Source organism: Takifugu flavidus, chromosome 22 (genome assembly GCF_003711565.1).
Source record: "Takifugu flavidus isolate HTHZ2018 chromosome 22, ASM371156v2, whole genome shotgun sequence".
In the NCBI taxonomy this organism is placed as follows: domain Eukaryota; kingdom Metazoa; phylum Chordata; class Actinopteri; order Tetraodontiformes; family Tetraodontidae; genus Takifugu; species Takifugu flavidus.
Window position 1 is genome coordinate 6,587,628 of NC_079541.1, and position 16,479 is coordinate 6,604,106.

Sequence of the window (16,479 nt, forward strand, 5' to 3'; positions counted from 1 at the left end):
GAGTTGGAAAAGGGTGGAGGAGGTGGAGGGTTGCATAAATTTTATATACACAAGGCAGCAGACAAAGTGATTGTTGCTTCCTCCAAACTTTTTTTTTCTTGTCTAAAAAACACTTTTCTTGCTGAATAGGCACCTATTAGTGACTCCATTATAGGCACAGGGCTCTTGAATGGCTCCTCACTGTGCGTCTTTATCATAGTCAGGCCATGAATACAGGCAGCCCCCTCCTCCTGGAACCCCAGCCAACTCTTTATTGATAGATGCTGTGGTGCTGGTGATGATGGGTGAAGAAGAATGGGGGTGGCGGTCTGCCACTCTCACCCCCTGTTGTGTGCTCCAGGTGTGGCGGGTTAAGCACGGTGCCTCGGAACGTCTATTGTGCCGCACACTTTTTTCCTTTAGTACTTGTTCGGAAAAAAAAAAATGGATGCAGTGTTTTACATGCATTAGCTGATCTCCATTATGCCCCCACCCTCGCTGCACCCCAATACAAGTCAGGCCTCCGGCGAATCGCTGCACACCGCCTCACAGCTCTGCATTGTTACCGGATTATTCAGGAGTTAGCTGAAAGAAAGCGACAGAGAGAGTGGGGTGTCTGTACTTTATCTCCAGGGGAGACAGGGGCTAAAGAAGAAGCTTCTTTAGACGAGTGAGTTACTGCAGCAAAAAAAAAAAGCTCCCAAACACCTGCAGAACACAAGCGCAAAGGAGGCCAGGGCGAGGAGCCTCTATTGTCTGTCCCCTCACCCCCCTAAATACTGTAAACCTACTGCTTTAAAACAGGCCAGCGAATATCTGACACTGCCTCTGCGTGATAACTCGTCATTGCCTGATAGAGAAGAGTTAACAAGTGTTTGTGTGTTGTCATGCATGTTAAACAGGAAGTACAAAAAAATGGTCATTTGCAAGGCGAGGACTGTCTGGGGTTTAAGACAGGTTCTAAGGTTGGATATTTATTTTTAATGTTAGAGTGAGGGGCTGGCAAATGCATGATATTGATGAAAGTCCTCACAAAGATAGAAATTGCCACTGTGCTGGCAACCTTGGAGGTGAGTTTTTTTTATTTGCTGATTTGAGCTTACAGCCCCCAGAAGATGGAGCTCATTTAGAGATGGATAGTCAGCTACCACATTTGATAAAGTTTAGCATTATTTGGTTGACTGAGTTGGTATTAATCTCCCATTGTTTTGCCTCTTGTTCCGAAATGTCAGTATATAGAAAAAGACAAATCTGTTATTAGTGGACAGTTCATTTTAGTGTGGGTGATTGTTACATGTGCGTTCTGAGGGTGAAAGCATTGATTGACAGAAGTAGATGTCACTTTTTAAGTATCACACCACAAATATATGAACTTTATGTTATAGGTATAGCAGTTTTTGTTCTGAAAGTACTTAATTATAAGTAGAGTTGGACAAAAAAGTGGACAAAAAACCTCCACAAGAGTCAATCGACAACAGGAAGTGGAGAAAACCGGATATGTTGAACTTTAAAGTTATTTGTGTACAGAGAGACTTTATGATGAATATGGAAGCATTGTTCAGCCATGCTTACCTCCACAGGGAACCATCTGCTCCCTGTCAATGCATCACCTGCTCTTCTGAGCTGTCTCCAGGGCAACAAGGGTGTGTGTGTATGTGTGTGTGGTGTGTGTGCATGCGTGCACGAATGTGTGTATATATTGGGGGGATTAGGAGAGGTTATGGCTTTGATGGGAGGGGCAGCCACTGGGGACCAAGAGGAGCTGCATGCTGGGAGGAGCAGATGAAGAGGGACGCTGATTGGAAGGAGTTTGTCAGGAGAACGTTGCCCTCTGCTGGTGTAAATGGGAGTTGCAGTTGCATTTATGGGTAGTTTGATGCTACGCTTGTTGACCACAAAGAGCCGTTTTGGTGTCCTAGGCCAAATTAAAGGCATTTTCAAAAATCATATGATTGTTTTACTTTATTTTGATAGATTTGAAGTGGTTCCTCATCCAGCAGATGGCAGTCTAGGGAACTGCCTCTGCTAATGCCTATGCCTAACTGTCTCTGCTCGCCTATGCTAATAGCTGGCCCTGTTGAACATATGGCCGGAACATATTTTTGAGCAAGATGACTGAAATTAAGAGCCATTAAGTCGCGCTCATTTTGGGGTATCCAAAACGAGTTGAATGCAAATTCTTTGGCTGCTATTCGTCCACCGACTGCCTCACCATTACTCAGCTGTTCTCACGGACCTCAGTGACCACATGAGCGGGTCAACTGAGGTGTAACAGGATGTTCTGCTAATTTTGTTAAAAGCCAAATCAGACAAAAGACAGTGGAGAATCAGCATATTAAAGATGGTAAATGAGGCTGGGCTCCAGGCAAAAAAACCCCAGTAAATTCCAAGTCATCATTAACAGGCTAATTATATGGAACATGTCCACAAGGGCCGTCAGAGAAGGTTTTTGTCAAAGAGCTAACTTTTCCAAACAAACATTGAACAAACTAAAATCTAGACCAATTATTATTTTTATATGAGTCCAACAATAGTAATAAATGCTTTAGATTATAAGATTTATCTCTAATACACAGGCATTGACTTTAGAAAAACAAAACACTGAGGCACACACACCCACAGTTCAGACAGAAGTTGTCAGCCCTGGATGGGATCATGTCCTGCAGGCTGAGGCCGTGTTTACAGTGGGGAGTCACGCAGACCTGCAGCCATTGTGTGGCGAGTTGCATGAGCATCACTCAATCACAGAGTTCTCATTAAGAAACGGGTCCCTGCATTGACAGTAAAGGGACGGCTGGGTAAACACAACGGACAAAATGGCTGATGACTCAGCAGAATTTCAAACGTATGTCCGCGTAATATACAACACAGCTTTGGAGAATAAGACCGACTGCGACATTTTGCCGGCAAACTGTACGAAATACAGGAGTTTGCCCTTAAGAAGCATTTAAAGGTTCACCTGCAGCTGCCCTGCGCACCCTCTGGGTGACAGCAAAAGTCTGACTGACAGGTGAAAGTGACCGCGGCTGCGGGGAGGAGCTGCCCTTTGTGTTTGGTCAGAGAGCTGGCGAGGGCGGTGACCCACATGGCCACGCCGAAGAAGTGGCCGGCCTGAGGGGCAGGAGGGAGGCTCAGGATCCCACCCTCCTCAGGGCGTTAACACACACGCTGTCTACACATCGCAGCTTTAACAAGAACGCCCCCCCCCCCTCACTTAAGGGCCTCAACTTTGTCCCAGTTAAAACACAACTAATCTAATCTCCATCTCGGCCGTGTGTGTGGATCGAAAAAGCCGCGAGCACCTGCCGACACCACGCCTCAGCAGCGTTTCACATTCTTTATGCAAGTGAAACACCTGTAGATCCAAATAAGGCCTGTGTGAGGCGCTGTTTCAATTAAATAACAATCTTCTCAGTAGCTCTTTTATTGGCCGTTGGCAAACCAGCCCCTACAGGCTGGCTGCAGTACAGGTCACGGACTCAACAGGGGACTCCGTTGGGCCCTTCACTCCGGCAGCAGGACGGGCCAAAGGCGGCTGACGGGACGTTGGTTGGAAACGCCTCTGTAACGTGGGACAATACAGACCTGCTGATGCAACCTCAGGGTCTGCAGAACAAATTAAGCTCTTTTTCCTGCACAACAGCTGACAGCCACAAGATTCCTTTTATGACCTCGGAAAATGGGATCTCGGAATATGAGGCCGACACAAGCAACGTAATCTGCGATAACCAACGTTCTTGGAGACGGCCCTGGCTGCCTTCTGTTCAAAAAGGAATGTCTGCAGGCATCCAGCAGAGTCCTGGAGTCAGCATGATTGTGCATCTTTTCAGGAGCGGTTTGCCTTTTTTTGGTATTAAACTCACATGAAACACTAGAACTGGAGATTTGTCTGTGTCGTGAAGCCGGGTGGTTTCCCTGGGTCCTAGCTTTCGACAACAACGAGCGAGGCTGCTGTCAACGCTACCTCCCAGCGTCGCCTCGGCCTTCGGCGGGTGAGATGCTGATCCTGGGAAAGTTCCTGTCGGGGCCACGTGGATGAGGGGACCCTGCCAGGGACAGGGCTGACTTTCTCGGGTCTAAAATTCAATTATGCAGCGGGTGAGCGTGTCTGAGCGTGCCTGTTGTGAGTGAGAGTGGACGGCTGCCCGTTCCCAGCATGTGACAAGGAGGTTAAGAAGCACAGAGGGGCCTCCATTATCCCGAGTGAGAACGGCCCATGTGGCTGGCTGCACGGCCTCCACTTTCATTCACTCGCCTTTACAACAGTGCTGCTGCCTCAAAACTTTCATTCTCTGTTCTCTGCTCTATCCCCCCCGCTCGCGCCCCAGCCCCTCCCCTCTTTCTTGCTTCCCGGCTCTCAGAAAAGAGGCTACACAATGTGGCTAGAAGTCTGGAGAGGATTCCCCCCCGTCGATGGCGCACATGTGGACAACCCTCGCAGGATGTCCCTCAACAAGTCCATTTATCACACCCATCTCATGAAGGCACAATTAGGAACCTCACAACTCTATAAGGAATTATCATCTCTAAGCACCCCCGCCACTCCTGCTGCATGGCCACGAGCTGCTCAAGCCGGTTCTCTCGTCCAACCGGACTTTTTCCCCAGAACCGTAATGATGATAAAAGCCGGTAGCACAATCGTGACTTTATTTTTCAGAGAGGACAGCTGCGGCGGGTAAAAGAGCTCCGCTCTAGCAGCCTGCGTGAAAGTGACTCGCATCTGGCCGATCATTAAGAGTGAGAATGGATCCTCAGTGTGTGAAAGAGACTGGAGCCCTATGGAGAAAAGCCATTGTAGGCGCACACTGTACCACTTCTGCTGATAAATGAGCGTTTGTCTCCATCGCCATTAATGACAGTAAATGGCCCGGTGGGGAGCTCTCCGTCTAGGGCGCGAAGCGAAGAGGACTCGGGGGAACAGGGGCAGTTTTATGAGACACTGAAGAGATCCATCTGCAAATTACTGACCGCTGGAGAGGCCCATTATCCCTGAAGGAAATTGGCTGTCTGTGTGTTTGGACTAGCATGATCCGACTTGACCCGCTTGGCCCTGCAGCGCCCTCTAAATAAATAAATCCGAACACACACAAATGTGACAAAACATTCTGGGTCACTCTTATCCTGTTATTTGGCTGCTAGGATTAAAAAAAGCTCGCTTTCTGTTTCGGCTATTTGCTTTTGTAGCCAGCGTCAATGATGATTAAGGTATTAAAGGTGCAATATGTAATCTTGCATGATTTTAGAGCAATTTCAGCTTTGTATCAGATCGTTGGCGTGTCCCCTTGGTGCACTGGGGGGAGCCATAAACATCAAAAAAACCATGGTTCCGCCCAATCACCGTACAAGATGGCTGGGGGGGGGGGGGGTTAATGTACGTGCAGATACAGTATAAATATAAATTGATTCACTGAGCAATTAGAGTTAGCTCAGCCAGCTTAGCAACGTTAGCGTGGGTTGCAATTTTGACGCGCGTTCACGACAGTTTGTGGGAACATTCGGGGGACGGACGAGCGCTGTTTTGTTTTTTTATTTCCCTCCAAGTGACTGGGTGCAGGAGCGCATCGTGCACTGAAGGGTTAAAAAACTTCAATGCTAAAGTTAAACCTCTGAGTTTGCTGTATAATCGGCCTTCAGTTTAAACCCCGTGTGCATTAATAAAGTTTAAGTTGTGACTCCTCATACAAGATAGCTCTGATTCATGTAAACATGGATTGATGTGATATTCTGTTAGACACTGAACGTTTTGTATAATCATCTGTGCACTGACTGCTCAGGCTGAGTTTTAAGTGTGTGTGTGTATTATGTAGAGATAATTTGACTGCTAGAATAACTGGTGCCTTTGTAGCTTTGACTGGGTCCATTTTGTTCTGTTTTCTGAAACAAAACTGCAGGGTAAGACAGTTTTGACCACTCTTTTAGACATACATAATCTGGGGCCTCCGGGGTCTCATACCCTCGAGGCTTCAGGAAAGGGGAGCCTGTTCCAATCTTAGAGAAGACTCCTGATTTTGGGTGTAAGAACTGGCGGTGGTGGTATCGGGTGTTGACCCAAGTCTGGAGAGGTACAGTTGGTACGGTGAGCGTTCCGGTACCTCGGAGACTGGAGGCGGTGCAGCGGCGACTTATGTTCCAGTCGACTGACTTTGGTTTGTGATTTACCACTATATTAGCTTTGAATTTTGATTAATTTGGCTGACGTATTTTTGATCCTCTCTGTCACTTGGGGGCATGAACACGCAGCTAGGTACCTTCTGAACACGAGGTCTAAGCTAAAGTTTAAGGTTTAAAAGTAGTGGTGGATTTCTGTGGTGTGAGCAGCCAGAGCCTAATGTGACATTAATAATTGTATGAAAGAAGCATTAAATTTATAAGATACACTGATTACTAAAAAAAAATATCAAACCATCATTTGTACAGTCAATTCCAGGCAGATGGAGCAGATATTTCAAACAAAGCTTCCACACACAATCATGTGAAGTTTCCTGAACTAATTCATTCTCACAGGGCAAAAACCACCCTGTGTCATTCCTTTTCCTTTAAAACAATCAGCTGGTTGGTAAAGCAAGTCTCTCTTGTATTGTTTTGTTTTTGGTGTTTTACATTTAAAGGCAAAAAGACCAAAGAAAAGAGCCGTTTCTATTATCTATTGCAGAACATTTTCAAATGATTTTATCATTAGCAGAACTACACTGCCCCCTTGTGGTACCTGTGGGGCAGGTGTAACTGGAAAACTCCAAAACTCCGAGTAATGACGATGTTGAAACGCTGTCACCACGACATAATCTATAAGGTTACATTAATTTTTGCAGTACTTTTCATAATACGTCTTATTAATGGAATATTATTCAGGCTTTATCAAAAAAATGTACCTGTTTAACCACAAAGGTGCCGAGGAAGTGGTTAGGAGCTTTGTTTTATGCACGAGAGCCGACAGATAGAGGTTTACAAACTTCCATCCACATTCTCTCCAAGAATCATTTTAAACAAAATAAAAAAACCAGGGGAAAAATAATTGTTAAATATAACGTTCTATTCTAGATACCTCTCGGTATAATTGGAGGCTCTTATACCTTGAGTATTTCAACTTTCAGGAAAATAAAGCTTCCTCTGTTCTACCTTTGTGGTATTAATCCTTTCTTTGTTTTTAAATAGGAGGAAATCTCTGAATTCAGTTTTTTAAATGTCTTTTTTTTTCACCAAATTAGGATGTAAACTATTATTCATATTAGCCACCGTGGAGTGTTAGCACTCAAGTTTTTATTGATTTACCTTTATTAGACAATAAAAAGTAATTCTTGCAGCAATAAAAAGCCTCACAGCAACAGTGATCACCGTAAATGTTAAGATATTTGTTAGCTCCTCCAAGGAAGTTATGTGACAGCCAGTGATTGTGTATTTGTTAACAAAATGACTCAGAAAGTTATGGTTCAATTTCCCTACGGGGATGAATAAAGTCAATCTTGAATCTTGAATGGATGTTAATTAACTGTAATTAAATTAGTTTCCTTACCTCTGAGCTTGACTAAAGAAAAAACCTAATATGCTGTGCAACCTTGTAACTACTGTGCATATATGTATATAAAGTATATATACATACATATATACATTTAGCATACATATATATATTTAAAGTATATATGGTCATATTAACCATCTCTGGAGTCTAAATATTAGTTGTCATAATGAATGACAAAGGAATTAATATCGACATTGCCTTACTTCTATCACTTGCTAATATCAGAATAACTATGAATAAAACAGTAATAATAAACCAACATTTGTCCGTACATTCAGATTAGCCCGTCAACGCTACTGTGGCTAATTATTAGCATAGCATTTACTTCAAGTTACCCTACCATTTAGACTAAATTAGATCACCGTAATAATAACAACAATAATTGTTAAGTTTTATTGCTATGTTAACTTCTGTAGAACACGTATTTTGTTGATATTGTACATTTCCATGGTGCAGGTTAGCATAGCACGAAACGAGATAATTCCGCAGGTCCGAGTTTTCATAGATTCCCTGGGAAACTTTCAGGAGTGTAGTCAAAGCCTGCAGAATGACCGTGACATTAATTCACCAAATATCGCCACACACGTGGTCGGAAGCTCCAATGCGGGAAAAACAGACCCGCAGGTTTAATTTCCCGCCGACCGTCACATACCGACGCGGAAGGGGGCGTCGAGTCACGTGGCTCGCCTCGCGCAGAGGGGTAGGATAAAACGGACGGGGGCGGCTCGCGGACCCATCTGTCAACGATCAGCATCAGCCCGCGTGGGTCGCCTCACCTGACGAGCAGCAACATGGACGCAGCGTTGGAGAAAGACCACGGAGGGTCGGAGACAGCGGAGGAAGGAGGCAGCAGGGTAAATATGGCAGAGAGGAGGCTATTAAACAGGCCAGCATGTCTGAATAAACACACCTGCTGGCCAGAGGTGTTGTGACCTGGAATATTCCTGCAGACAAAAGGCTGAATGGAGGTCAGGGAGCTGCACTGGAGGGGGGATTAAATAGGGGAGAATGACCAGAAAAGTCTGGTAAAAGTGTAGTTTTGCGGGCTGGATGATGGCTGAGATTCAGTTTGTGCGGTTAAAACAACTTTAGGTAGAAATGCAGGTTGAGGAACGACGTTTATCTGTTTGCCAACATGCTGTACGATTGCAAATTCAAATTTAAGGATGGAAAATGAAATATAATAAAAGAAAAGCAGCTTCTCAGAGAAGCATCATGAGTAGCCTTCAAGGTTAATGACCCAACAAAACTTTCATAGTTTTTCCTCCTACTTTACGAAGAAACTCATTGGAGACCGCAGTGCACATGTTGGCCGAAGTTTCGGTGATTAGCCACTTCTGCTTAAAAAAACATGTGTGTGTCACGTGGTCAGATCCTCAGCCTCAGAGGTTAAATAACTTCGAAGACCCCTGGGGTCACACGCCCAAGGATACGTGCCGCCCGTTGTGTCTGCCTGGCACATAAAAATGAAACCGTGATGAGAAACATGCGAGCTGCGAGACCTGAGGTGGGATTAAATGGGTTTGTGCAGAAGAGAAGAGGCTCCATGTACCTGGAGGAGGAGACAGGCAGGAAGTCGGAGGTGATCTCCTGCATCTTCTCCCTGAACGAGGAGGTGGGCGCGCTAGCCAAGGCCCTGAGGCTGTTTGAGGTAAGCTGACGCACAGCTGACCTTCATCATCAGGGGGGTCCCGGTGTGTGACTTCACACATAATTGAGTTTGTTTGTGATCTCAGATGGATGAACAACTTTTCTGTTGACATTTTGAAGCATGAAGATGCAGCAATGTTAAGTTAAACAATATTTCAATGTAGAGGCAGTTTAGCTTAACACAAGCGTAGCACAAAAAATCGCTTTGTTCCATGTGATGGTGTGTGGAACAATTAGCCATATGTTAATTATGGTGATTTGGACCATGGAAATGTTTTATTACCCATTACAAGCCCAGCTAGTCACTGTGGTTGTTTACACTAAGCTAAGTCATGCTAGCGCAGCGATATCGATTTCCTCATGTATGTGTGTATGCTCCCTGGTTTACAAAGTTATCGGTTAACGTCAACCAAGACAAGCAAAGCAAACCTACCACGAGTCTCTATGCTGTTGTTTAGATTTAAAACCACTAAGAGCCGATTATTTATTTTTGAAAAGAGTGAAAATGCATCACATTGATTTCAATTTAAAATCTAAACAAACTGAGCTTATCTGGTGTTTGCGAATCAGACGACAGCAAACACGATGAAGGCTCTTTGATCCAGTGACGCAAGACAACACTGGCCATTCCAGTGTCTCAACAATTCCATGAACGGAATCTGGTGTTGGGGCTTTTAAAACTAGGATTCATCAAAGAGAAAAATCCTTTGATGCGGTCCCGAACGGGTGCACGACACTCCCAAAGTGCACGTTCGCGCTGCGTTTAGGTGCCTCCCACAGACGTTGCGCTTCAGAACACGGTACTCGTTAGAATGAGTTCCTCTTACAAACATTGGACCAGGATAACTGTCATACCGGGCGACCTGGCACAACTTTTTGTTGTTGTCATGATCTTGCGTACGTGACCACACACACACACACACACACACACACACACATGCAACCAGTGATTGGCTGTTTAGACCTCTGTTCAAACACACGTCCCTTCATGTGCATCAAGGTTCAAGTTTGCTCTATCTGCAGTCAAAACTGCTTCCATCTCCAAAACATCCCATAACAGGGGGTGTTGCGCACCAGGCGTTTGCAGCCACATGTTGGGGGCGGAGTTATAGGTGGGCTTACATCACTCAATGCCATATGGAAGAACCCTTCTTTAAAAGCAGCAGGATCCTTTTCGAACCTATGAGCATCCGTTCTCTGCATCCTCCCCCTACTCCACCCCCCTCGTTCTCCTCCCATCCCCCTCTTTTTTAAACATGTCGGTCCCCCCTCCCCCCCGAAACACGCCACTCATCAGTACAGCATACAGAATCCAGATGATAACCTATTTGAAAGAAAAATCCTTCCGCCGACTGAACCAGCGACTCGCGTCAGATTAAGCGCCAGATTTTAATCTCCCGAATTCTCAAACGCATGTGACGCGGCGGCGTGGCCATCATGTGACGAGTACCTGACCCCAGGCCCCAGCGACGGGAGGTTCGATGTCGCCGGATTTAAATCGGTGCGATGGATCAGGGAATTAGGTGACCCCCTTCTGTTCGCCGATTTAGGATTTAGGCTGGTTAAGCTGCCGAAATATGGCCCAGAAATACAGATATTATTCAACTTTCTAAGAAAATAAAGCCGGTCTTAAACGCTGGATAAAAAAAAATGTTTATCTTCAGGAATTCGTATCAGAGTCCTGCCTTTACTCTCAGACCTCGTGCTACGTGTTTCAGAATGTTTAAATACAGTAATAATAGTATGTAAAGAGGCATATTTCATCATTCAACCCTGAGCAGAAAGCGGCACCGTCAGTAATCTGACTCGGTTGTGGAATGGGATCCAGATGGGTGAAGAGTGGAGAATCGGCTTCACATGCCGTCCTCATTTCTTAGCCCAAAGCCAAAGACGTAAAACTCCCTCTCTAATCTCTCACTGAAAAACATCTACGAGGCAAACGTCAAGGCTGTGTGTGTTTGTGACACTCAAACTTAACAAAGCCTCCAAACATCCCTCAGGTTGTCGACTAATGTCCTCAGTCCCCCAGGTCCCAGAGATGTCCAGCTGGACACATTCAGCTGGACCAGAGTTGTATGAACTGTGGATGGTGGACCTAGGACAGTTCCCCACAAAGTTTCACAATCATTCACACCGCACGTGTAAATGACCTCTCACAACAGTGTTGAGTGCGTCTAACTCCTGGGATTCCAACCAGTTAATTTAGAACTGAAGTCATCTCTTATAAGAGGTGAAACATCTTCCAAAAGTACAGTTGAATTTTCTTAAGCCGAGAGTTCACCCCCGGGTTGTTTGTCGCCCGCAGCTGAACTATTTATTCAACATATTTACTCTGAAGCACCACAGTGTACTCTGTCAAGTGTAGCATGCGCAGATCTTTCAGCCTGCGGGAGATGCGGGGCGGGAGAGCTTCATTTGCGTTAACTGGTCGAACACTGCCCTCTAGTGGTGAAGTAGATACAGTGCTGCAACCCGCGAACTTGCAACAGCCTGTCTATTAAAGGGTAAATATGAACAGCAGCGGTAATCTGAGTTTGTGTCTATGTGACCACAGGAGAAAGGCATCAACCTCACCCACATCGAGTCTCGTCCCTCGCGCACAAACACAGGCCAGTATGAGTTCTTCATCAACGTGGACACTTCCTGCTCCCAGGCTCTGGACGAGGTCATCGACAGCCTGCGTACAGAGATCAGCGGCCACGTGCACGAGCTGTCACGCAACAAAGAGAAGGACACAGGTCTTTTGGCCGGTTTAAAATATATATGCATTAAAAACCAAACAGAGGTCCTAGGTCAGAGCGCGTATCACCCGCATCCAAAAGAATTTCTTGAAGTGTAAATGCGGCAAATCAAGCTCAAGGATCACTTCTGAACAAGAGCATTTGGGTCTCTGCTAATCCACACAACAGTGGAGGATTTTCTCATTTTTATTCATTTATGATCCCTTATCCTGGTCCGGAAACGCTGGAGGGGGTCATCATCATCGGCATCAGAGCCATGCAGCTAACTAGCGTGGCTTAAAAATAAAACACTGGTAGCAATCTGGTTAAAAAGCTCTCTTTATCAACAGGGCACAACCAGACTCACTAATGGACAGCCAGCGTCGCCAGGGTGACTGATGACCCCCGGGCCACATTTGGACCCCTTTATTAGTCGTTTCCAGAATGACATTATTTTAGCTACAGGCTTGGTGTAACAGAGGAAGCCTGTGTGGCCGTCTCAGACCAACACGGGGCGGCAGAACATGCCAAGGTCACGGCAGGCGGTGACAGACAGGGCCACCATGGGTCCGCTTTTGACCTCGCTGTCACGCTGTGGTCTGCCGGTCAGGGTCAAGTAGATGAGCGGATATTTATGGCCCTTTTTGGAGCCTGCCTGTTTATAGAGAAGCCTGGCAGCCTCCTGTTGTCTGTCTGGAGGCCTCAGGCTGGACCACAGTGCACAAATGCAGATTAATGAACGGGCCCCGCTGTTTCACCCTGTCATAAATCCCTATGAAGAGGCAGATGACCTCGGACTGCTGTCCTGCAGAATTTAAAAAAAATCAGTCCCCATCCATACCAGTTTACACCGCGCTTATTTACATCACAGGTTGGACCATTATTTCCACATCTTTATTCTTATTAAAGATAAATTGATGCGTCTTTAACACCCCCAGACCCAAATGATAGCATTGAAGGACTCTATTTAAAAAAAAAAAAAGAATTTACATATGTTTTGACATCTTTAAATGCAGTTTTAAGAGATTCGACCTGACTAAGTGTGTGTTGAACATAAACAGGGGTGGTTAACGTGTAATATTTGTTATTATTCTCCAGTTCCGTGGTTCCCTAATGACATCCAGGACTTAGACCGCTTCGCCAACCAGATCCTCAGCTACGGCTCAGAGCTGGATGCTGATCACCCTGTAAGGACTGACTCATCTGTTACATCCTGCCCGTGTTTGTGTGTCTGTGTGTGTGTGTGTGTGTGTGTGTGTGCGTGCGTGAACCCCCCCCTCACGCCTTCTAAAAGATGAGCCCGTGGAGATGAGAGGCTGCACCCCGTCATCTATTCTAATGGAAAACTGTCGAGACACACAAGTTGATGTCAGTGCTTTAATCGTGTCCCTATAATTATAGATAATTGCCCCCTTTTGCCACAGGCCTTAAAGAGAAACGTATTCATGGTTAGCTGAAGAGCTCTCTACAAAGGCTTCATCTGAATATGCATTTGCCCGCTTTCATTGGAGACGGAGTGTGTAATGCTGTCAGAGGCCACCGGGGTTCAGCCCGAGCAGAGGATTTCCACTTTGATTTAGCTTCAAATGTCGGCGCTGCGATCATCACATCTAACATGCCTGTCTGTGTGTGTGTGTGTGTGTGTGTGTGTGTGTGTGTGTCAGGGTTTCACAGATCAGGTGTACAGACTCCGCAGGAAAGAGTTTGCTGACATCGCCTACAACTACAGACAGTAAATTCCTTTCTTTGCATTTGTTTGCTCAGGTTTGTGCCTCTTGCTAGCGGTAGTTTATCCTAACAAACCATATGAACTGGATTTTATGTGTCTTTGTGTGCACAATTAAGGACTATTTACAGGCAGATTAGGAGCGCTGAGGGCAGTTTCATGTATAGCCGTGAAGGGAAAAAGGTTGTTGACTGCTACAGCATAAAGAAAAAGACAGGAAATGTTGATATACCACTTAGATAGTTCCAAATAAATGAGATAAATGAAGCAAATAACCTAAAAATGTATAATGTTGTATTGTCTGACTCCTGGCAGTGGCCAGCCTATCCCACGAGTGGAGTACACAGAAGATGAAAAGGCCACATGGGGAAAAGTGTTCAGGGAACTGAAGACCTTGTACCCGACGCACGCCTGCCGCGAGCACAACCGCGTTTTCCCCCTGCTGGAGAAATACTGCGGCTACAAGGAGGACAACATCCCGCAGCTGGAGGATGTGTCTCGATTCCTTCAGTGTGAGTCCCTCAAATGGTTTCCACTCAGCATGAGCGCTGATGAAACTAGCTAACGGTGTAATTCCCCCTCTCCTCTCCCATCTCCACAGCGTGCACAGGTTTCCGGCTGCGCCCGGTGGCCGGCCTCCTCTCATCCCGGGACTTCCTGGCCGGGCTGGCCTTCCGGGTCTTCCATTCTACGCAGTACATCCGTCACAGCTCCAGGCCCACGTACACGCCTGAACCGTGAGGGCTCACCGAGAGCAGTCGTCAAGAAGCCGTCATTTCGGCCGCATTCCAATTCTGTTTTTGATCCCTTCTTCGCGCAGGGACGTCTGCCACGAGCTGCTGGGCCACGTTCCTCTGTTTGCCGACTCCAGCTTTGCTCAGTTCTCACAGGTACGGCGACAAATGTTTCTAAGAATCGCTCGCGAACTGGATTTTGATGCCGCGTGTGCCCGTAGGAAATCGGTCTCGCCTCTCTTGGAGCTCCTGATGAGTACATTGAGAAACTCGCCACTGTGAGTATCAGAATTCACGCCTGGGCGCGCTGGGGAGATGCTAACGCAAACCTTGCCCGCGTTTTTCAGGTGTACTGGTTCACCGTGGAGTTCGGGTTGTGCAATCAGGGCTCTGAGATCAGAGCTTTCGGAGCCGGCTTGCTGTCATCCTTCGGCGAGCTGCAGGTAGGAACGGCGAACCGTGAAATCGAGAAAGACCCGTTGTTTAGTCACTGGCGCGGCTGCACAACAGGCAGTGGGTTAGTGGTCTACCCGGTTCAATGTGTCACTGGGGGAGTCAGACTCGGCCCAGCGGGGTGCGGCTGAGAAGGTTCAGTGAGTCAGTGGGTGAGCAGCTGGCTGCCGAGGTCACGCATTACATCAGCAGCTACCGGCGGAGGATGTTCACTCAGCGATGCCGCACTTCCTGTTTAAGGTTGAGAATAGCGGCGCGCGGAGAAATTGTTTCTTCTCTGTGTTTTTTTTTGCAGTACTGCCTGACGGACAAGCCCAAAATTCTGCCCTTTGACCCCGACAAGACCTGCCTCCAGAAATACCCCATCACAGAGTACCAGCCTATTTACTTTGTTGCCGACAGCTTCGAAAATGCCAAAGAGAAAGTGAGGTGAGGTCCCTTGAAGCAACATAAATATAAATATACAAAGCACAATACTGAACAGAACTGGAGTAACTCATAAATATCACCCTGATGCACACCGGTCAGCAGTACAATCCCCGGAAATTTTAGCAGAACACGGAGCCATAAGGGTTTAACATCTTCCCGCTCCACAGGAAATTCGCCGCCACCATCCCGAAGCCGTTCTCGGTGCGCTACAATCCCTACACCCAGAGCGTTGAAGTGCTGGACGACACCAAGCAGCTCACCAATCTGGCCGACTGCATCAGCAGTACGTGTCGCCCTCTTGTTTCCAGTTGTATCCCCTCAGACTGGACGGTTTCCTCAGTTTCTTACAGCCACGTCAGGTTTGGGAGATCTGTACGGCCGCTTCACCACCTTTCCTGTCGTTGCAGGTGAAATGGGAAAACTGTGTGAAGCCCTGCGTAAACTGCAGTAACGGCCCGTGGAGCGAGAGCCGGGCTTCTCAAAGAGCATCTTCATTCCTTTTGGTCATCGCTTGCTTTAAAAGAGTCCATATTTAGCTTTTTGTGTGGAAACCAAATATAAACATGCAGATGACAGTACTATTTTTTAAACCATAAGGCTATTTAAATATGATTTTGACATGATTACTCATCTTTTTCTTGCTTGATAAAATGTTTTATGTGCATGAGCAGTTAAGAAAAAGTGTTTTCATGATTAAGATTTTTAACAAAAATCATGTTAACCAGACATTTTAGCATGGAGATTTAGGGCAAAACTAGCTAGTTTTTCTTGCACATATATAAAGTACTATATGAAGTATATGCATGGCAATCAAATAAAGGATTTTCCTCCTTTCTCTTTGTTCCCTGTCTCATAATTCCCAACTACAAACAGATCTGCACATGTGAAAATAACTGCCCCTTTACAAGCATTGATGTATGATAATCCCTTAGCAATGACTGATGTGTTAACATGGACCCCTGAAGCTGAAGAAGCATTTACACACACAAAACAGGCCCTTGTAAGTGCTGGAGTGTTAAAGCTGCCAGACTATCGGAAGCCTTTTGAGCAGGTCGTAGATTGCAAAGGTGATTTTATGACTTCAGTTTTGTTGCAGAAGCACGGAGATAAGAGGCAGCCAGTGGCCTACTACTCCCACAAGCTAGATCCCGTAGTTTGTGCACTCCCGCCATGCGTTAAAGCAGTGGTGGCAGCATCTGAGGCAGTAAAAGCCTCCGCAGGAGTGGTGCTATATCATGAGCTAACTTTGCTAGTTCCACATGCAGTGTCAAT

At 46.1% G+C, this 16,479-nt stretch overlaps 1 protein-coding gene across 2 annotated transcripts; it reads left to right on the forward strand.

Annotated features, from left to right (window-relative positions):
• Positions 1–938: 938 nt before the first annotated feature.
• Positions 939–16,042, forward strand: pah (phenylalanine hydroxylase). 2 transcript variants are annotated; one of them, XM_057022311.1, is made up of 13 exons: positions 939–1,049; positions 9,027–9,146; positions 11,700–11,883; positions 12,964–13,052; positions 13,530–13,597; positions 13,907–14,103; positions 14,193–14,328; positions 14,412–14,481; positions 14,547–14,603; positions 14,673–14,768; positions 15,074–15,207; positions 15,375–15,490; positions 15,615–16,042. In XM_057022311.1, exons 1-13 carry the CDS (start codon positions 990–992, stop codon positions 15,656–15,658), a joined length of 1,371 nt encoding a protein of 456 aa, XP_056878291.1. In that variant the 5' UTR covers positions 939–989; the 3' UTR covers positions 15,659–16,042. The 2 variants fall into 2 exon arrangements, with proteins under 2 accessions (XP_056878291.1, XP_056878290.1); XM_057022310.1 differs by lacking the exon at positions 939–1,049 and adding an exon at positions 7,958–8,349.
• Positions 16,043–16,479: the final 437 nt, after the last annotated feature.